At 41.1% G+C, this 22153-nt stretch overlaps 2 protein-coding genes across 3 annotated transcripts; one reads left to right on the forward strand and one right to left on the reverse strand.

The window, feature by feature from the left end:
* The first annotated feature begins 2336 nt into the window (after nucleotides 1-2336).
* LOC112228626 lies at nucleotides 2337-11396 on the forward strand. Its single transcript, XM_042309720.1, has 4 exons — nucleotides 2337-2483; nucleotides 2588-2656; nucleotides 9223-10203; nucleotides 10319-11396. Exons 3-4 carry the CDS (start codon nucleotides 9232-9234, stop codon nucleotides 10328-10330), a joined length of 984 nt encoding a protein of 327 aa, XP_042165654.1. The 5' UTR covers nucleotides 2337-2483; nucleotides 2588-2656; nucleotides 9223-9231; the 3' UTR covers nucleotides 10331-11396.
* A 5240-nt stretch (nucleotides 11397-16636) lies between these two features.
* On the reverse strand, nucleotides 16637-19281 carry si:ch211-284e13.5 (uncharacterized protein LOC793850 homolog). 2 transcript variants are annotated; one of them, XM_024394092.2, is made up of 4 exons: nucleotides 18948-19281; nucleotides 18146-18656; nucleotides 17676-18035; nucleotides 16637-17442 (listed from the first exon to the last, which is right to left on the reverse strand). In XM_024394092.2, exons 2-4 carry the CDS (start codon nucleotides 18546-18548, stop codon nucleotides 16862-16864), a joined length of 1344 nt encoding a protein of 447 aa, XP_024249860.1. In that variant the 5' UTR covers nucleotides 18549-18656; nucleotides 18948-19281; the 3' UTR covers nucleotides 16637-16861. The 2 variants fall into 2 exon arrangements, with proteins under 2 accessions (XP_024249860.1, XP_024249859.1); XM_024394091.2 differs by having other exon boundaries at nucleotides 18146-19281.
* Between the last annotated feature and the right edge of the window lie 2872 nt (nucleotides 19282-22153).

A 22153-nucleotide genomic window follows, 5' to 3' on the forward strand; every position in this document is an offset into this window, starting at 1 on the left:
TAAAATGGGTATCCTGACTCATTGGTCATTAAAGAATCCCATGGCACTTATTGTACGAGTAGGCCCCATTCCATCATGGCCACCTAATCATTACCCTAATTGGCATAAATCAAACCTCACCTTTCCAGCTGATGTGTGGTGAGTGTTCTAGTGCACAAAATGGTTCTAGTGCTTCACCCAGGTGGGTTGGTGGTGGATGATGTGAGTTTCTCCCTTGCTTTGAGTACCTCAGTTGCTAGATAAATGCTATATAAAGCCAATCAACTACAAACTCAATTCTTATAGGGTCTGGTCAACAGCATGTTGCCTTTCACTCAAACTCTTTTCTGCTCTATGAATTGGTTCAAATATTACATTTAAATAACTTAAAATGTTGGGGGAAAATAATGCCAGCACTCTTTTTGATTTCTACATATTCTACACCTTTGAGTGATAGGGGACTGCTTACAATGTGCATAAACCACGGTATATGGCTACCCATCTACATCGCTCCGGCCACATGTTATGCCCACTAACGTTTCTTCTCCATGATGAGTCAGGACTTGCCTCCCTCCTCGACAACTTCTGGAATGCGAACAACATTCTGACTGTTCTGATTGATCTCAAAAACCCGATGGGTTTGTGATTAAACGATGGGTTGGGCCAGAGCCGGCCTACATGATGACGATATCGACTTTGATACTCTGACTGGTTAGATTTGTCAGAGACAATCCAATCGCTGATGAATTTGTGTTGTTACGACGCCCCTTGTTTTGACGTAACACAAACAACTTCTATGATGGCAGATTCATACTACATGTATGTAGCGTTCAATAGAGCAGTGGAATTCCATTCAAGATGGGTCGTCAGGCAAAAAGTTAACACCAGCTTGTCCTGTACATGGTTCCTATTAGGAATGAACTTATTCAAACAATGAGCTACATGTGTTTGGTCTAACATATATAGACTTTGTCTATTAAACCCAAAAAGCAATGTTTAGTTTGGCATTATGATGACTGAATTGTACATCTTGATGTGTGGTCTTATGTGTGCTTGTGTAAATAAAGAATGGTTTTAGTGATGTTTTATGTCTAAATGTACTTCGGTTTTTACATACAACACTTTTACATACAACACATAACATGACCTCATTACCAACTGCACATATGAACATGGACAGAAATCCTTGAGCTTGATCCCCTTGGTTGATGGTTTCAGGATTGAGAGAAAATCTTAACGTTCAATTGAATGTTCATAGTATTGTGAATGACTACACATAGTAAAGGTATAATACGTTGTCATGATCAGCGATGATCTCATTCTGTATTCTCTGCAATAAACATCCATCATTTTTGCTGCATTTCCAATTCCTGGCTGGTTTAAGAAAAAAGTCATGTAAAGAAACATTATGAAAGCACAAACAATATACAACTCCAAGGAGTACATATAGTTTTATCAAAAGGCGTAGAGGTTATGTCATGACTGCACAGTGGGATAGAGCCCTATGTCATGACTGCACAGTGGGATAGAGCCCTATGTCATGACTGCCCAGTGGGATAGAGCCCTATATCATGACGGCACAGTGGGATAGAGCTACAGAACACTAAGAGCTAGGAACTATACCATCCAGTGAAATTGGAGTATGCTTATTTAGGATGCACACTAAGCATCTTTCGTAAGGCTACAATCCTGAGTTTGTATTTCAGCCAAACAGCAGCCCCACCACTTGATTTAGTAGAAAGCAGAGGGATGGGGCTGGAGAAATGTAACCACTCTCAAAATCAAAGACTGGGCCAAAGGATGCAAGGACTGACAATCCATGAGATTATGAACATTAAGCATATTTACATATTTTGAAGCTATACATTGACTCAACTGACAAAAAAAAAGAAGACAATATCACCTATTTTCCTTGGCTTATTATAGGGTAATTAGGCAGTTGTAGTCCAAACCCATTAAGTGTATATTCTTAAAGAATAAATGGGTATATCATTATTCAAAATGTGTCTTCAAGGTAATACATGAGTAATTACATTGGTGTGAGTATAAGGCAAATTCTATGCACATAAATAATTACTAATAAATAAAACACCTAAAAGCAATTTTGGTTATCTGCCGTCTGTAATATATAATCTGCCATGTAGGATTATATATGAGTGAATGCGTGATATTGCCCATCCTAATGGAGAGGACACTATCTGAACTGTATTTTGAGCGCGAAGGCTCCGCCTATTAAACTATAACTAATTTGAACATTGGTCTACATTGTTTTATTTAGATAAGGATTCTGTGGGCGTGGTTTGACTGTACTAAATCTGATTGGTTTGAGAGTCTATCAGTCAAGGTAGCAGTAGCGCTACAGGCTTTTAGAGATACATCATTTAATAACTGTTACTGGTGAGCTGTCATTGACATCGAACGATCAAGCAATTTTTTTTAAAATCTGAAACTAACCAGTAGCAGGTGTCTTCAACCACGCTCAAAGAGTCAGCCATCCAGCCTTGGTAATTTTTCTATTCGATTTGCGGCAAAACCGAAACGTCTGAGCAATTAGGCTACTGGTTGATTTGCATCTTGTGACAACACTATTTCATTGCACACAATGCAGGACACAGCATCACCAAGAATCAGATTCATTACGCGTTTCACGGATTTCCAGGAAGACCTATAACGAAAGGTAAAACTTGGATAAAGAAACGCATGGCATAGACACATTTTATTGTACTGCTAATGATGATACATTTGTCAATTTACTATGTTTTGATGTGTATATGCGCCAGTTGCCCTCTAGAACTCGCGTTATAGCCCATTGGACATAGTCGTAATGAATTACACAGTCCTGACCCCGCTTTTAAATGCATATTTATTGAATTTACAAGTGAAACACTGTGATCCATATGGAAATAATGCAACCGTTTGCCTCCACAGTTATTGCGACATGTCATTGTATTTCTACTACGAATCTAGGATAAATGTCATAAAATGAATATGGAAATGATCCAAATGTAAGGGTCCTTTTTGTTTCAAATATGGATATTGCTGTAGTCCAGTTACTTTTGTGCTGTTGAGCCCACGAGGGCGGGGCCAGCCCAAATATATGTGGGGAGGGAAAAACGAAGACAACAAATCCTCCAAATGTAGGCCACCGTGCATGACCCAAATCCTCTTGCGAGTGTATATGGAACACGGCGTTCCCCCCGCCCCTCGTCACCGTTCCAGAGCAAATCTTTCTGTGTTTCACTGAGCCAGGATGGTACAGTAAAAAAAATAAAAAATAAGTAGGTTATCACGCATATATAAGATTATATTGGGATTCCTCTTATTGCTGTTATTTCACTGCCTCTAATGACGATGGCAACAAACAAACAAAGTATTTTAAAGAAACAAAAGAAAAAATATATTGTGAATCAAAATGCTAAATATGTATGACATTTAGAAGATCATGCGTGCATACATTTGATGTAGTAGTCAAGTTTAGCTTCTCCGTCTAACCTTCCATGTCTTCCCTTGAATCTAGCCATACTTATTGCAGTGAGCAGGGTGAGTTTTGTATAAAAGTATCGTGGCTCAAGCTTGGCATTTGTTGCAAGGCCAATAGATTGTGCTGCTGTGTGACAGATCTTTTGTTTTGGCCCCCTGGCAGTGTGATCAGTCTGACTCTGACCTACTTTCCTCCTAACTTCATACCTGCAAAGCCATTTATCTCCCTGGGGTTGGAGGAGCAGCACACAGCATCTTCAACTGGACCCAGTTTGACCCTTATTGTCAGCATCTGGTCAACCTATATTGGTCACACTGGTCAACTTACTGTACACTGATTGTACAAACCATTAAGGAAACCTACCTAATATTGATATTCACCCTCTGAATGGCACACACATAAAAGTGGCACCACAGTGGCACTACAGTCTGAGGACAGCCATGTTTCAGTGACATTGCAATCAACTTTGCGCTCAGTAATGAGGTCATTCACAAGAAAGGTTTTACTAGTGATTTCTCTAGTGATCTGCCTAGAGGTAACCAACGGAATAACAATCACATTTTTTATGTTACAACCACGTTTTCTGACAGTCTCCAATCTATCAGAATGGTAGGAGATGACAGTTTGTATGAACTCACTAGAAGGTAGAGTTAAAGGAACATAAATGAACCTATATTGGTCACACTGGTCAACTTACTGTACACTGATTGTACAAAACATTAAGGATACCTTCCTAATATTGATATTCACCCTCTGAATGGCACACATACACAATCCTTGTCTCAATTGTCTCAAGGCCTAGAAATCATTCTTTAACCTGTCTCTTCCCCTTCATCTACACTGATTGATGTGGATTTAACAAGTGATATCAAAGTAAGCTTTATTTATACAGCACATTTCAGACATGGAACTCAGCGGCAGGTAGCCTAGTGGTTAGAGCATTGTACGAGTAACTGAAAGGTTGCAAGATCAAATCCCCGAGCCGACAAGGTAAAAATCTGTCGTTCTGCACTTTTCTTCAGAAGGGGTTTCACCATAGAAGTTTTTAGTGCAGTGGGGAAAGTGCCTGTGAACAGGGAGTGATTAATAATAACTTGCATTTCTTCAGATATGCAATTGAAAACTGTTTTAAAGAAGGTGGTGGGGATAGGATCGAGCAGGCAGGTAGAAGGTTTAAGTTGTGATATCACTTTTCTGAGCATGTCTGTTTCAACCAGGGAAAATAAATCCATAGAGCCTTTGCGTGGTAGGCTAGGGCACAGGTCAAACTTCTCATTAGGTCTTGCTTGACTGATACCCAGCCTAATGTTTGTTATCTTATCTCTGAAATATGCCGCAAACTCATCACATTTACATATGGAAGCAAGTTCACATAAGTTTGCAGAGGTAGGATTTATCAGGCCATCAATGTTCGAGAAGAGCACACTGAAATTATTCTGATTATTAGGGATCAAGTTAGAAAAGGGTTATTGGTATTTCTAATTGCTTTATTGCTCTCTCAGAATATCATAATAGACCTGCAACTTTGATTTCCTTCACTTCTGCTATTCTGCAATTTCCCTTTAATCTATTAGTTTCCTCACACATCCCAGGGGCTCTCCGTTTGAATGTGGTCTTTTTCAACTCTACTGGAGTTGTAGCATCAATGGTTGCCCTTCATTTTCTATTAATGTGATCTACTAAATTATCAAAAGAGGAAGGCAGAATAGAATATGGAGTATTGCTCATACATACACTCAATGAAATCTGTGGAGGTAAGATCTTCAGTGGTAAAATAGCATTTCTTAACTTCTTGAGTGTAGGGGGCAGGATTTTTCATTTTTGGCTAAAAAACGTACCATTTGAAACTGCCTATTTCTCAGGCCCAGAAACTAGAATATGCATATAATTTTCAGATTAGGATAGAAAACACTCTAAAGTTTCCAAAACTGTCAAAATATAGTCTGTTAGTATAACAAAACTGATATTGCAGGCGAAAACCTGAGGAAAGTCAAACCAGAAAGTGCTGTTTTTCCTGAAAGCTCTCTGTTCCATTGGATGCATTGCCTCCATTTAAAGGGATATCAACCAGATTCCTTTTCCTATGGCTTCCTCAAGGTGTCGACAGTCTTCAGACATAGTTTCAGGCTTTTATTTTGAAAAATGAGCGAGAACGATAACATCGCGTCAGTGGATAGCAAGCTGGGTGTTCGCAGAGTTTTGCTTGCGCAACAGAGTGGGGCAGCCATTGTCTCTCCCTCTCCTATTGAAAAAGCAACAGTCCCGGTTGATATATTATCGATTATATATTTTAAAAACAACCTGAGGATTGATTATAAAAAACGTTTAACATGTTTCTGTGGACATTACGGATACTATTTGGAATTTTCGTCTGTGATGTCGTGACTGCTCGAGCTGTGGATTTCTGAACATAACGCGCCAAACAAATGGAGGTATTTTGGGTATATAAAAATAATCTATATGGAACAAAAGGAACATTTATTGTGTAACTGGGAGTCTTGTGAGTGCAAACATCTGAAGACCATCAAAGGTAAGCGATTTAATCTATTGCTTTTCTGACTTTCGTGACCAATCTACTTGGCTGCTAGTGTTTGTAATATTTGTCTACTGAGAAAGATGTTCCTACATAAACGCTTGTTATGCTTTTGCCGAAAAGCTGTATTGAAATCTGACGCGCCAGGTGGATTAACAACAAGCTAACCTGTGTTTTGCTATATTGCACTTGTGATTTCATGAAAATTAAATATTTTTAGTTATTTAATTTGAATTTGGCGCGCTGCAATTCAGTGGGTGTTGATGAAAATGATCCCGCTAAAGGGATGGGTGTGTCAAGAAGCTAATAATGCGTTCAGTATTACCCTGTGCTATGGTTAACAAGGTAGTACAAAATACACAGTGGTGATCAGATAAAACATCATCAACAATAGAGAATGTCAATAGAAAGCTCCTTGGTAATAACCAGGTCCAGAGTATTGGTGTGGTTATGGTTGGGCCCAGTAGAGCTCAAAAGATTCAGAAATGCAATGGCCTTGGAGTCAGTCTCTTTGTCATCATGAATATTAAAATCACCCAACACAATGATTTTGTCATAGTTCTCAAGGACAATAGACAATAAATAGACAAGAAATAAAAATCAGTAAAGAACGTGGGGCAGTGCTTTGGTGACCTATACAGAGTTATGACCAGCACATTGAAACAGTATAGCATGATGCTCAAAAGACCCAAAGTGGAAATGAAATGTCCTTACAGCTGAGAGCTATCCCCCACCCTTTTCCCTTTCCTGATGGGGGGGTAGGAGTTTGTATAAACTCACTAGAAGGTAGAGTTAAGGGAATATAAATTAATAATAACCATAGTGCAATTTCTATAGGAGTTGATATGGTTTCCAAGTCCTCTGTTGCTTATTCTGACAGGAAGAACTGGAGCACTACCAGACCCTGTCTGTCAGTCTTTAAAACAGTTTGCGATGTTGTTGGAAATAATCCATGGAACCCCTGCGGTTAGGGTGAATCGCATCTCTTTTGAAAAGTGCTGGTTGCTCCCACAACAAATCAAAGTGGTCACAAAAAGAGACATTCCTGTCTTTGCCAAGTTTCTTCAGGTACTCGTTTAGGGCAAAGAGTCAGTTGAAACGTCCGGGAGAACAGGAGGGGGCCAGAGATAACTATTATCTTCCCTGCGCTAACGAGGGTCTTTAAAAAAATGGTGGTCCTCACTCAGTTCCTCAAATCGCCTAAAGCGAAGGTTCTTAAAACCTATGTGAGTGACGATGGTGTCAATATTGGAGTAGTTGGCCAGAACCGTGGGCAGGAGAGATCTGATGTCATGGACATGGGCTCCTGGGTAACAGTGGACCTTGGTCAGTCCACAGACCATAGGCAGGCCAAAATCTCTCACCATCGGGCTGCCCACAATGATGGGGGTAGTGATAGAATCCGATGGATTACCTGCTGACTCCCGGGGCTCGTAGGTCCGTCTGAAGTGGGGCAAAGCTGTTTGATAGCTGGATCGGATCTTCTTGGACAGACGGGTGGCCAGACTGCCTCCCCGATCTCCTACGCCTTGCGAGTGTCCTGTCTCCCATGGGCCATGGAGTTGAACCTAACGTCTGTCCGTTGGATTGGGACAGATCAACGCCGCCGACTCATCAACAGCTTTGCTATAGGAAGAATTTAAAACTGAGATTTGGTTTGCCTGGGTTACAGCAAGGTCGGTGTACTTAGAAAGCAGGTTTTCCTTTTCTCGAGCTGAGCTAACAGCCAGAGAATCTCTTCCCTCAGATGCTTGATGGTGGTGCATTTAGGGGAGACAAATCCCTGTCCAGTTTCCAGTTCCACCGTGTCTTCATCTTGTGATTGTGTGGAAATCTCATCTCATACCTTAAGTCTTTATGCCCAGCGGTGGATAAAAACACCTGTGGGCTAGCACTGCTCCATTTTCATGACGGCTAGCACTGCTCCATTTTCATGATGGCTAGCACTGCTCCATTTTCATGATGGCTAGCACTGCTCCATTTTCATGATGGCTAGCACTGCTCCATTTTCATGATGGCTAGCACTGCTCCATTTTCATGATGGCTAGCACTGCTCCATTTTCATGATGGCTAGCACTGCTCCATTTTCATGATGGCTAGCACTGCTCCATTTTCATGATGGCTAGCACTGCTCCATTTTCATGACGGCTAGCACTGCTCCATTTTCATGACGGCTAGCACTGCTCCATTTTCATGACGGCTAGCACTGCTCCATTTTCATGACGGCTAGCACTGCTCCATTTTCATGACGGCTAGCACTGCTCCATTTTCATGACGGCTAGCACTGCTCCATTTTCATGACGGCTAGCACTGTTCCATTTTCATGACGGCTAGCACTGCTCCCTTTTCATGACGGCTAGCACTGCTCCATTTTCATGACGGCTAGCACTGCTCCATTTTCATGACGGCTAGCACTGCTCCATTTTCATGACGGCTAGCACTGCTCCATTTTCATGATGGCTAGCACTGCTCCATTTTCATGATTGCTAGCACTGCTCCATTTTCATGATGGCTAGCACTGCTCCATTTTCATGATGGCTAGCACTGCTCCATTTTCATGACGGCTAGCACTGCTCCATTTTCATGATGGCTAGCAGCTAACTGCTACTTAACAGGAATCCGGGACACAAACTTGTGGTCCCAACCGCGTCACGAATCAGTAGCAATACAAAAACTTTAGCTATTATTGAAAACTATTTAATTTAAATTATTTCATAAAAACAACAAACCGAGTGTAGGCAGTACACTGTACTGTTGCGTGCTGTGATGATGTCTGTTCAATAAGGGATCATAGCTTTCACCTGGATTCACCTGGTCAGTCTATGTCATGGAAAGAGCAGGTGTCCTTAATGTTTTGTGCACTCAGTGTATATCTGTACTATACAGCTGCTTATGGCTATTTCTGAGAAGAGAAAATCCCTAAACGAATTATTGTGGTCAGGTCAGGACAGCATACTTAATAATATGTTGCTTAGCAGAGAGGAACTGGACAGGACATGCGATTCTAAGTGAGGAAAAAGACAAACAGCCGTGAATTTACATGTATTTGATTGACACATCTTAGGCAGAAAAGCAGGACGTACATTTAAGCAAAGTAGAACAACCTCTATTATTGCCACAAGAGCATTACTGGATATATTTGGAAATGGTTTCCGATATTTAAAGCCTGGTTTTACCAATTGGGGGTTAACCAAAATGTTATATTTAACTGTGTTTGGTGTGTTTTCAGAGGCCAGCCATGGAGGACAGGAGACTTCCCCCTACAGTGCCCTTAGTGGTCAAAACTGAGCCAGACACAGAGACCTGTAGGGTGAGAGAGGAGGAACAGCCTACCATTCCCATCAGGGTTAAAAAAGAGGACCTCTCTGAAGTGCCCCTCAAATTGCCCAGATTCAAGTACGTGGACTTCCCTTCGCTACACCAGTGCATCCAGCAGCTCACCGTGCAACCCCTGGACAACTGGCTGGAGGGCTTTCCCCTGGCTCTGGGAAGACCCTCTGGAGGACACACCCCTGTCACTTCCAAGGAGAGAGCTCCCAAGTTTCGGTATGTAGATTATCCCTCTCTGCACCACTGCATCCAGCAGCTGTCTGTGCCGCCTCTGGGGAGCTCGGGGTTGGCCAGGTCAGGGTGTGGGGTGACAGGGGGACCTGGATCCACCAACTCTCAGCCCAGCTCTGTGAGGGGGAACCAGACAATACAGGGAGATGGTTCAGCATCGGCTTACAAGCAGGATGAGTATACTGCTTTCCCCTTTCCTGGTCCTGACTCCGGCTCCATCCAGTGTGTGACCTCCTCAAACAAGGCATCCCATAAGCCTCAGCGGCTTCAGCTGCTCTTGAGCAGTCCACCCGGATCCTGGCCTGCATTAAGCTCACAGGGGGAAGAGGTTCGCCATAATGTGGTGTGTTCAGATCAGCTGTCTCAAAAGTTCTCTAATCCCAAATCTTGGGTTGCTGGAATGAAGCGTGTCAGAGGAGCAAGACCACTCCATCAGAGCAATAGGAAGTCAGCTGGTGATGATGAATGGCATGCAGACTTTAAAAAATCTACCCAAAGTCATCAAGAGGCCCAAGTAAAGCTAAGTGACTCTCCTGACCTAGGACAAGGGTTTTGGAGAACCATCCCAGAGTCTGTCTGCCCCTTTTGCCAAAAGATGTTTTCAGATCCAGAGGAATTGCAGATCCACCAGAAGAGTCACAGAGAAAAGGTGAGTCTGTAGTACCCTGAACATTTTCTGGATATGTGACAAATCCTTCTTTAACTGATCAAATTGTGTATCAAAAAATGATGAATCTTGTCTCATGTTTGTCATATAATTTCAGAAGCCTCATTGATGTCTTGACCAAGGAAATGTACAGCTGACAACAATGAACATCTTAAAAACTGTGCATCTACTTCAGTAGTTGCTACACAGGCGTGGACTAGGGCAGGCTTCTCCACAAATTATTGGTCACCTGATAAGAGTTCCACTAAGGTTGTTTTGAGTGTTCAGTGTTTATCTTGATGACCTAAGTGACAAACAAACCACTTTAGCTAAGGGCTTCATTCATAATTCAGTCTAGGAATTAAGCTCTCAATGTGAAAGACTGACCTGCAGTGGCTCTTGGTGGTCTTACAACTCCTTATTTACCAATGGGTTAATTTGCCAGGAAGTTGTACACATTAGATGAGATATAACAAGGAAATTAGCCATTTGATGTTGTTTAAATTAAAATGTCAGGAATTAGATTGGAATGCATTGTAGTGCATACATTTTTGTATTACTGTAGTTGAGAATTAGGCTTTCATTTATATTTCTTAAAAGGGATGCCAATGTTTCCTGTTTACAAGCTGTTTTTGGCAAAAACATGAATAAGTGGGGGTATCAGCACCTTGTTCACTGCAGATGGCTGCCTGTTCCAATATTTCAACATAATGATCTAGATTTGGGTGCCTATAAAACCTTTAACTTTTGGCTTATGCTGTGAAACAACACATGCTTCTTTATAATTTCTTATCTAATGTTTTTATGCTTTGTATTTTAATGTTTCTTTTTTACAATGACAATTATATATATATATTATTGATTGTATTGTCTAGAAATAACTTTAAACTTTGTTTTCAATTATGTGTGCATTAAAGATTTTCTAGTAAAGATTAATCTACTTTACATCTCCAACAAATGCTTTACACTTACAAGTGTCACATTCTTTTCAGTACATACTATACACTACAGCGTCATCTAGAAATTTCCAAGAAAACAAACCATGATTATTTAGAGCTCATCCTTTATTATTATTTTTGTTAATTTACCCCGTTTTCTCCCCAATTTCATGGTATCCAACAGTCTTGTCTTATCGCTGCTCCTTCCGTACAGACTCGGGAGAGGCGAAGGTCGAGAGCCAAGCGTCCTCCGAAACACAACCCAACCAAGCCGCACTGCTTCTTGACACAATGCCCACTAAACCCTGAAGCCAGCCGCACCAATGTGTCAGAGGAAACACCGTACACCTGGCGACCGCGTCAGCGTCCACTGCGCCCGGCCCGCCACAGGAGTCGCTAGTGCGCCGTCCCTGCCGGACAAACCCTCCCCTAACCCAGACGACGTTGGGCCAATTGTGCGCCGCCCCATGGGTCTCCCGGTTGCGGCCGGCTGCGACAGAGCCTGGACTCGAACCCAGAATCTCTAGTGGCACAGCTAGCACTCCACTCGAGAGGCCCATAACAAAATGATTTATAATGATGTGTGGCTATGATTAAGATCTAGGCCTATAACATTAAAAGTTGTAAAGTAAACCAATCCAGACCATAACTAAATGTTTTTTTATGTAAACAATGTGGCATCACTGTCATCCCACATTAAAAAATACTTACGTTTACTGGAATACTACAGTACTTACTATAGCATTCTGTAGTAAACTGTAGAATACTATCCTACAAACTGTAGTATCCCTCGAGCATGTGTAGTATATATAGAATGTTGTAGGATACTGTAGAATACTATAGTAAATAGTGTAGTATACTGTAGAATACTATAGTAAATAGTACAGTAATGTTTCCAAAAACACTAGTCTGCAAAAACAAAACTTTTTAAACTAAAGTAAATGCTAGTAAAATACTAAAGAAACCCAAGGGGTATGAATACTTTTGCAAGGCACTGTACAGGTTATAGAACATGTGCTCTTTTAGTATTTATCCAGTAGGCTTCCTCAAGGAGATCGCTTCCACTGCTATGTCAAAGATAAAACAAAAAATACTATAGTAAATACTACAGTAACGTCTGCAAAAACACTACAGTAAATACTTCAGTATACTGCAGTATGTAAAACATTACAGTAAATACTACAGTATACAACAAACTGCAAAAATACTACATTACTATAGTATGCACTACAATTATTTTAATACAGGATTTATACTATAGTTAACTGTAAATACTACAGTAAAGTCTCCAAAACCACGACAGTGAATACTATAGTATTTATATCATAATATACTACAGTATTCTTTCCATATGGGATAGCACTTTCCATTTAAATAATGCAGTGGTATAAAGTACTTAAGTAAAAAATACTTTGAAGAACTACTTAAGTCATTTGGCGGGGGGGTGAAGGTATCTGTACTCTACTATTTATAATTTTTCACAAGTTTTACTCCACTACATTCCTAAATAAAATAATGTACTTTTTACTCCATACACTTTACCTGACACCCAAAAGTTTCATTACATTTCGAATGCTTAGCAGGACAAGAAAAAAGTCCAAATTCACACATTTATCAAGAGAACATCCATGGTCATCCCTACTGCCTCTGATTTTGGGGACTCACTAAACGCAAATGCTTAGTTTGTAAATGATGTCTGAGTGTTGGAGTGTGCCCCTGGCTATCCGTAAATTTAAAATACAAGAAAGGTGCCCAGGGACGTCATGCACCCAAAATCTGAAGCCACAAACTACAGGAGGATGGCTGGTGGGGTGGTCTGGAAGGGAGTTAGACCCAGTACTTAAGTTGGAGAATTTTGAAATTTTCAAACACATGAAAAAGCTTTATCCTGCAATCTAGAGTTATAATCATTATGCTTAATTCAATGTAAAAAAAAAAATACTTATTTTTTCTGCATATCTTAGCTGTCTGTATCCTTTGCTGTCCTGATGGTTCTTTTTTTAAAGAAAAGATTGAAAGGAATGCAAGTCTTATTCAGTACATTTAGATTTTGCTTGCTTTTCTAAATTATACAGTGCATTCGTAAGTTATTAAGACTCCTCGACTTTCCCCCCCATTTTGTTTACATTACAGCCTTATTCTAAAATGCATTAAATTGTTTTTGTTTTTTTACCTCATCAATCTACATACAATATCCAATAATGACAAAGCAAAAGTTTGACGCTTTTGGAAGTAAAAAAAAACAAACAAACTGAAATATCACATTTACATAAGTATTCAGACCTTTTACTCAGTATTTTGTTGAAGCACAAAGTACATTTGGCAGCAATTACAGCCTCGAGTCTTCTTGGGTATGTGACTACAACCTTGGCACACCTGTACTTGGAGAGTTTCTCCCATTCTTCTCTGCAGATCCTCTCAAGCTCTGTCAGGTTGGATGGGGAGTGTCACTGCACAGCTATTTTCAGGTCTCCAGAGATGTTCGATAGAGTTCAAGTCCGGGCTCTGGCTGGGCCCCTCAAGGACGTTCAGGGACTTGTCCCGAAGCCACTCGTGCATTGTGTTGGCTGTGTTCTTAGGGTCATTGTCCTGTTGGAAGGTGAACCTTCACTCCAGTCTGAGGTCCTGAGCGCTCTGGAGCAGGTTTTCATCAAGGATCTCTCTGTATTTTGTTCCGTTCATCTTTCCCTCGATCCTGATGCTGCCACCACCAAGCTTCACAGTTGGGTTGGTGCCAGGTCTCCTCCAGACGTGATGCTTGGCATTCAAGCCAAAGAGTTCAATCCTGGTTTCATCAGACCAGAGAATCTTGTTTCTCATGGTCCGAGAGTCTTTAGTTGCCTTTTGGCAAACACCATAAGGGCTGTTATGTGCCTTTTACTGAAGAGTGGTCTCCATCTGGCCACTCTACCATGAAGGCCTGATTGATGGAGTGCTGCAGTGATGGTTGAGAGGAGGAACTATGGAGACTGTCAGAGTGACCATCAGGTTCTTGGTAACCTCCCTGACCAAATTCCTCCCATTTAAGAATGGAGGCCACTGTATTCTTGGGGACTTTCAATGCTGCAGAAATGTTTTGGTACCCTTCCCCAGATCTGTGTCTCAACACAATCCTGTCCAGGAGCTATACAGACAATTCCTTCGGCCTCATGGCTTGTTTTTGCTCTGACATGCACTGTCAACAGTGGGAATTTATATAGACAGGTGTGTGCCTTTCCAAATCATCTCCAATCAATTTAATTTACCACAAGTGGACAGCTCAAGAATGATCAATGGAAACAGGATGCACCGGAGCTCAATTTCGAGTCTCATAGCAAAAGTTCTGAATACTTATGTAAATAAGGTATTTCAGTTTTTATATTTAATACATTTGCCAAAATTACTAAAAACCTGTTTTCGCTTTGTCATCATGGGGTATTGTGTGTAGATTGATGAGGAATTTTGTATTTATTTAATCAATTTCAGAATAAGTAACCTAACAAAATGTGGGAATGCACTGTACCACCTTGCCAACAGGCATGCAAGCTAAGATAGTTCGACAAACTAGCTACTCCAACTTGATTAATAGCCTGAATTGGCTTCTTGCTAGCTAGTTATGAGGTAAGGTGATTGGTAACCTATCTGGGCTAGCTAAAGCCAACTTCATAAAATTGGCTAGTAGTATTACAGAGGACAAGAAGTATTACAGAAAAACAAATGTAAATAAAAAATGTACAGGACAAATTTGAGGGGGCCTGTGTCCCGTCTGGTTTGCTTAATATAAGGAATTTGAAATGATTTATACTTTTATTGTGGGTACTTAAGTATATTTCAGCAATTATATTTACTTTTGATACTTTAGTAAAAGTATTTGGTTTTAAGTATACTTAAGTAGTATTTTACTGTGTGACTTCCACTTTTACTTGAGTGATATTCTATTAAGCCACAGTATCTTTACTTTTACTTAAGTATGACAGTTGGGTACTTTTTCCATCACAGAAAGAATGGCGATATTCCAAGGTGGATCAGTGGTGGCCGCTGACTGGCTGAATACCCGGGCCATGAGGTAGTTGGAGTTGTCACCAAATCAGCATGACAGAAATACGATGCCAAGTTTTCAAACTACCGGCAGTTTCTTTGAGAATAATAATAACTTGTTATAATTAGTTCAAAACTGTTAAAACTGTCATTCTCTCTCAAGTCAACTACTCACCACATTTTTTGCACTGCAGTGCTAGCTAGTTGTAGCTTATGCTTTCACTACTAGATTCATTATCTGATCCTTTGATTGGGTGGACAACATGTTGGAGGACGTCCTCTGGAACTTGTCATAATTACTGTGTAAGTCTATGGAAGGGGGTGAGAACTATGAGCCTCCTAGGTTTGTATTGAAGTCACTGTACCCAGAGGACGGAACCTATCTGTCCTCTGCCAACACCATTGTGCTACCCTAAAGAGTGCTGTTGAGGCTACCTTCATTGCAAAAAAAAGTGTTTTTATCAATTATTTGGTGACATTAATATATTTAGTACAGTTATGTCTAAAGAAAATAACTTTAAACGTTTTGCCATTTTTCCTCCTCTGACGAGTCTCCAGTCTCCACTGGTGGTGGTATAGCTGGATAGAGGACAGAGTTTGGGAAATCCCGAAGAAATGTTTAAAGATCATGTTTCTGTATTGAAATCTGATTTGTTTTGACAGAATACATCTAGCATGAGATAATAAAGACAAAGGATACAAAATCTGTTTTGTGATGTATTAATACATAAACATGTCAATCTCCATGGGACTCCTTCATTACAGTAAAATAAGCGAGGCCATAGTACAAAACCAGTTGATTTCATGTGTCTGGGAATAGACTGTCATTTAACAGGATATTTCAAGCCCTACATTAGTCTACATCAATGATCCATCTCATCTCACCTTGAATGAACCGGACTAACAACTGTGCTCCACACAAAGTTCTGCCTCCTTTGACTACAATTATTTCTGTTCCTTCCAGTAAAACACAGGATAAATGTATTAACATTTACAGTAAGCTTTAATACATAAGAGCTACACCATCGAGAGCATCCTGACTGGTTTGCATCACTGCCTGGTATGGCAACTGCACAGCCTCTGACCACAAGGCACAACAGAGCGTAGTGCATACGACCCAGTACATCACTGGGGCCAAGCTTCCTGCCATCCAGGACCTCTATACCAGGCGGTGTCAGAGGAAGGCCCTAAAAATGGTCAGACTCCAACCACCATAGTCATAGACTGTTCTCTCTGCTACCGCATGGCAAGCGGTACCAGAGAGCCAAGTCTAGGTCAAAAAGGCTTAACAGATTCTACCCCCAAACCATAAGACTCCAGAATAGCTAATCAAAGGTCTACCCCCCTCCTCCACTGCTGCTACTCTCTGCTTATTATCTATGCATAGTCACTCTACCTACATATATACATATTACCTGTCCCCCCGCACATTGACTCTGTACCGGTACCCCCTGTATATAGCCTCACTACTGTTATTTTACTGCTGCTCTTTAATTATTTTGTATTTTTAACTGAACACATTTTTTCTTAACTGAATTTTTGGTTAATAAGGGCTCACAAGTAAGCATTTCACTGTAAGGTATACCTGTTGTATTCAGTGCATGTAAAAATGTGATAACACTAAATGTTTCCCCCTCTGTGTATATCCCCAGTGCATTTCTTGCTCCCTGTCTTTCCATCCTTTACAGTCCATCATGAAGGCCTTATCAGCCGAGCCCTCCCATTGAGTGAGTACGTTGGTGAAAGCGCAGACCCCCACAGTTTCGGAAAGTCTTGCCACACTGGCTGCAAGTGTAGGGCTTCTCTCCTGTGTGAATACGGAAGTGTCTTGTAAGAGCCCAAGAGTGACGGAAGCGTGCATTGCACACGGTGCAGGCATAAGGCCTCTCTCCAGTATGAATACGCTGATGGATCTTCAGGTGCTCCATGCGGTTGAAGTCTCGACCACACAGGGAGCAGTGGTACGGGCTCCGCCCAGGGGGGTAGAGGTTGCGCTTGGGGAGCTTGTTCATATCCTTTGGGTGAATAAGACTACGATGTCGCCGCAGCTCCTCAGACAGATGGAACTTCTCTCCACAGACCTTGCAGATGTGCTGTGCTGCAACCATGTTGTTCACTTCACCTGTCTGAGGGCTGTACATCTGGTGTAAGTGAGAGGTGGAAGCCCCAGCAGTCTCTCTGGGTGGGTACTGCTGTTGTTTACCAAAGCCTGCACGGAGACCTGTAGCTGAAGAAGACGATAGGATGTCCAAGTCTGGTATGTTTGGGGTGAAGACGGGGGAGTCCGCTTCAAAGTCAAAGAAGAGAAAATGAATCAACCATTAACCACTTGAAATTCTATCATCATCATCATCACTGACATGAGATCAAAACCAATTTACTACAGAACTACTTGGGCTGGGGTCCCAGACACAACTTAAGGCTAGTCCGGGACTAAACATTCTCTATTGAAATAGCTTTTTCAGTCCAGGACTAGGCTTAATTTGTATGCAGGAAAATGGTTCTTAGTGCAGGACTTACATAGAGAGTGGCTGGTGGAGGGGGTGAATGAGTCTGGGTCACTGAGTGGGAGCTGCAGTGCCGCTGGCCTCCAATCCTCCAGCAGCCTGGTTTGAGCCAAGGAGAGACCATCTGGACAGTAGTCCTCTTCTCCCCCTCCAGTATTGGGGCCACAGTTCCTACTGCTTCCCAGGTCTACAGACTCCACCTTCACCTCAACCAGACACTTCACATCTGCATCCTTCATGGTACCGTCAGGGAAGGGATGGCCGTCAGCAGGGGCTCTTGATGTATCATGTCCTGTGGTTGGCTCTGTGCACGCTCGGTTAAAATCTTCATGGTTGTCTGAGTACATATTTGAGACAACCTCTTCTTTAGTCCCTGTGAATAAATATTGACGTAGATAACATGCATCATAGCTTTGCTGAAATAATAAGTTACAGAACATTTTAAATGTAAATCAATAGTAGTGAGTGACAGTCCCAACTTACCAGCTTCATCTTCCTGATTTAAAGTAAAAAAATCCGGTTTAATATCTTGAGTGCACACCCTACCATCCTCACGGATCTCACAAAACGATTCGTTAAGAAATGCAGGGTTATCAACAACTTCTGATTCAAATTCTTCATACCTATCCCCAACATTTGTTGTACCAAGAGACTGATTGGATTCAATAACTCTGTGCTCTCCTTCGCTTCCTGATTTTATTTTATTTTGTGAGACGTTTAGAGAATTCAGCTGCTGATGAACCTGTTGGATTCTACTATTGGTGCTGTTTTTTTCCCCTATTATTGATTGTACTTGACGCTCCTCTCCTCGCGCTGCACATATTTCAAGTTCGGCTGCTTGCAAGCGAAACTTTAAGGACTTATTGTCCCGCAGCGTCTCGTGCATTTGATCCCGCACGTCCCTCAACACTTGGCCGACTAGTTTTGTAATCTCAACCACCGCGATCTCCACTGCTACTCCCAGTGCATTTTGAATAGTAGCAGTCAATTCATCCTGAAACGAGAAAGATAATTCCGCTACTAAAGCAGTGTTTGGAGGACTCACGTTTGCCGACATTTTTGTGTTACCCTCGTCAAATTCTAACCTCCGAAGTCATCACTTATGAAAAATACTGATGTCCATAGATGTTTTCAAACCAGGTAAACAAGCTAACTAGTACCTAAGTGTGTTAGCTTGGCTAGTTACATAGGCCTGCATAATAAGCAGCTCTATCTGGCAGCGAGTGTACTCACTATAATCACTCCTTGCCTAAACGCTGTCCCTTCGCTTGTTCACTTTACTTACCTAGCGAGTAAAGCGTTTAGACTGTACCTAACACTTAGTTTCACATTCTTTTGTGACTATCATTTCAAGTTATGTTTAAATAATTATTGCACGCTTTCCATTTCGTATCTTTCCTCGACTCTAAGCGGAAGTTTCTTCCTGTTTTCGGTTAGGGCCAACCGGTGTCTGTACCTTGAAAATGTAGACTACAACAGCAATATCTTTCAAGAGGATAAATAATAGATAATGTAACTGTAATTCGTTTAATAGAAACTCCGAATTTAGAATATACACGATTAATGTTATGTGTTTATCAAGTCATGTGAAAAACAAACGCAAATGTTAAACTCTGGGCTGAGTCTTACTTGGCCGTCTATTTCACATCAAATGGCCCTGTTCGAATACGTGTTCGCCAAATGCATCCTTCCTTCCTTCCCTGCTTGAAATGATGACTACTGGTAAATTAGTGAGTAAACCATTATTGTTTTGATCATTGTGGGGAAAGAGTTAAACAAATGAATAAGTAATGCCCTTTTAAAGGGCGTATGATTTAAAAAATATATATACATAATGTCTTATGCCTTTGTTAGCCACACAACAACACAGGGCATTTAGAGCTGACCACGGTGCTGGTCAAAGAGCCCATACAGAAACAGTTTTTCCAATAGAAATCCCCGAACATGCGATGTCATGGCAACATGCTAGCTAAACTCATGCACAGAAAGACGTCATTGGGCCTAATGGTTATGTTTTACTTAACTGTGCATGTGCAGGCCATCAAATCAAAGGCATTACTTCACTAAAAAGTTGTTTTTGATGGAAATTCAAACGTGTGGATTTGTAACTAAGTTTTCAAGATATATAACTTTCTAAATACAGAAATACAACCAGTATGAAATACAGCCGACTCTATTTCTGTATTTAGAAAGTGAGATCTCTTAAACTTGATTGCTGACATGCAAAACATTTTGGGACAATATTAACAATGGACTAATGAAACAAATACCAAAAAATAGTTTTGGGATGGAATTTTCCTTTAATAAGACATTGACTCAAATCTAGATTGTGTCTTAGATTTCGAGAAAATGTACAATTTAGGATACATTTTTCACTCCCATTGACTTCCCAAACTCCAGTCTGGTCTAGTAGAAAGAAGAGGAAGGGAAGTGCTACTAAGGTTCCCAATAGTACATTTTGGTAGACAGAAGGTGCTCTTTGGTAAAAGGGGTGAATTGGTCATCAAAAAGAAAGGAGGACCAAGGCCCTCTTCATATAATTAATTAAAATGCCTTTATTTGTATAGAAACAAAGTTTTCAAAATCCGCCGCGTTTCAGGTGCATGGCCTTCGTCAGGGAGTACAAAGAAATAATACAATGTCCTCTTTTGAACAGCTTTTCCAATTAGCTCTAATTGTGAAGAGGGAGTGGTTACAAAATTGATTGGACACACCTGGTAAGCAATACTATAAACATTAAAAAGTGAAATACTGTAGCTATGTTATCAAAAAATTTAACTCTAAGCTAGAAGCATCAGAACACTTAGAAAGGTAGTTCTAGCCTTAAATATGACTGGGAGAAGTGTCAAGAAAAAGAAAGCAATATATTCCATACTACACTAGAACACAGCAAACATTAACAACAACAGTCTAAACATAGCTGAGGGCAATTGAGCAAACTATACACTAGATGACAGCAAATGGACCTATCACGACCCTACAGGAAGGGTGAGACTACATATCTTCATTTAAACCAGGGTACTTAGTGGCCTGTAGTTTGAAATCCATTTCTTCATTTAAACCAGGGTACCTAGTGGCCTGTATTTTGTAAATCCCCAAACTTTCCTTTTGGTTAAACTGTTTAAGACGGCCCTCTTTTCTAATTGAGGCTGGAACATGATCAATACCCATAGCTTGTAGGGAGGCAGGGTTGCCATTGTGTAAGGACTTGTAGTGCCTTGCCATGGGGTAGTCTTCATTGTCTATCCGTATGGCGTACTTGTGTTCCGCTAAGCAGTCTTGAAGGTGTCTCTTTGTCTGTCCAATGTAGAACACGTTGCACTGTGGACATTCCAATCTATAGATGACATGAGTGATTTTGCAGTTAATGAAATATGGCTCAGGGAAGACTTGTCGTAGTAGCGTATCACTTTGGATGATTCCCCAATTATTTTGACTGATTTAAAAAAAATATATATATATTTCACCTTTATTTAACCAGGTAGGCTAGTTGAGAACAAGTTCTCATTTACAACTGCGACCTGGCCAAGATAAAGCATAGCAGTGTGAACAGACAACACAGAGTTACACATGGAGTAAACAATTAACAAGTCAATAACACAGTAGAAAAAAAAGAGAGTCTATATACATTGTGTGCAAAAGGCATGAGGAGGTAGGCGAATAATTACAATTTTGCAGATTAACACTGGAGTGATAAATGATCAGATGGTCATGTACAGGTAGAGATACTGGTGTGCAAAAGAGCAGAAAAGTAAATAAATATAAACAGTATGGGGATGAGGTAGGTAAAATTGGGTGGGATATTTACCGATAGACTATGCACAGCTGCAGCGATCGGTTAGCTGCTCAGATAGCAGATGTTTGAAGTTGGTGAGGGAGATAAAAGTCTCCAACTTCAGCGATTTTTGCAATTCGTTCCAGTCACAGGCAGCAGAGAACTGGAACAAAGGCGGCCAAATGAGGTGTTGGCTTTAGGGATGAGCAGTGAGATACACCTGCTGGAGCGCGTGCTATGGGTGGGTGTTGCCATTGTGACCAGTGAACTGCAATAAGGCGGGGCTTTACCTAACATGGACTTGTAGATGACCTGGAGCCAGTGGGTCTGGCGACGAATATGTAGCGAGGGCCAGCCGACTAGAGCATACAGGTCGCAGTGGTGGGTGGTATAAGGTGCTTTAGTAACAAAACGGATGGCACTGTGATAAACTGCATCCAGTTTGCTGAGTAGAGTATTGGAAGCTATTTTGTAGATGACATTGCCGAAGTCGAGGATCGGTAGGATAGTCAGTTTTACTAGGGTAAGTTTGGCGGCGTGAGTGAAGGAGGCTTTGTTGCGGAAAAGAAAGCTGACTCTAGATTTATTTTAGATTGGAGATGTTTGATATGAGTCTGGAAGGAGAGTTTACAGTCTAGCCAGACACCTTGGTACAAATCTGTCGTTCTGCCCCTGAACAGGCAGTTAACCCACTGTTCCTAGACCGTCATTGATTC

This window comes from Oncorhynchus tshawytscha, linkage group LG30 (assembly GCF_018296145.1).
Source record: "Oncorhynchus tshawytscha isolate Ot180627B linkage group LG30, Otsh_v2.0, whole genome shotgun sequence".
NCBI lineage: Eukaryota > Metazoa > Chordata > Actinopteri > Salmoniformes > Salmonidae > Oncorhynchus > Oncorhynchus tshawytscha.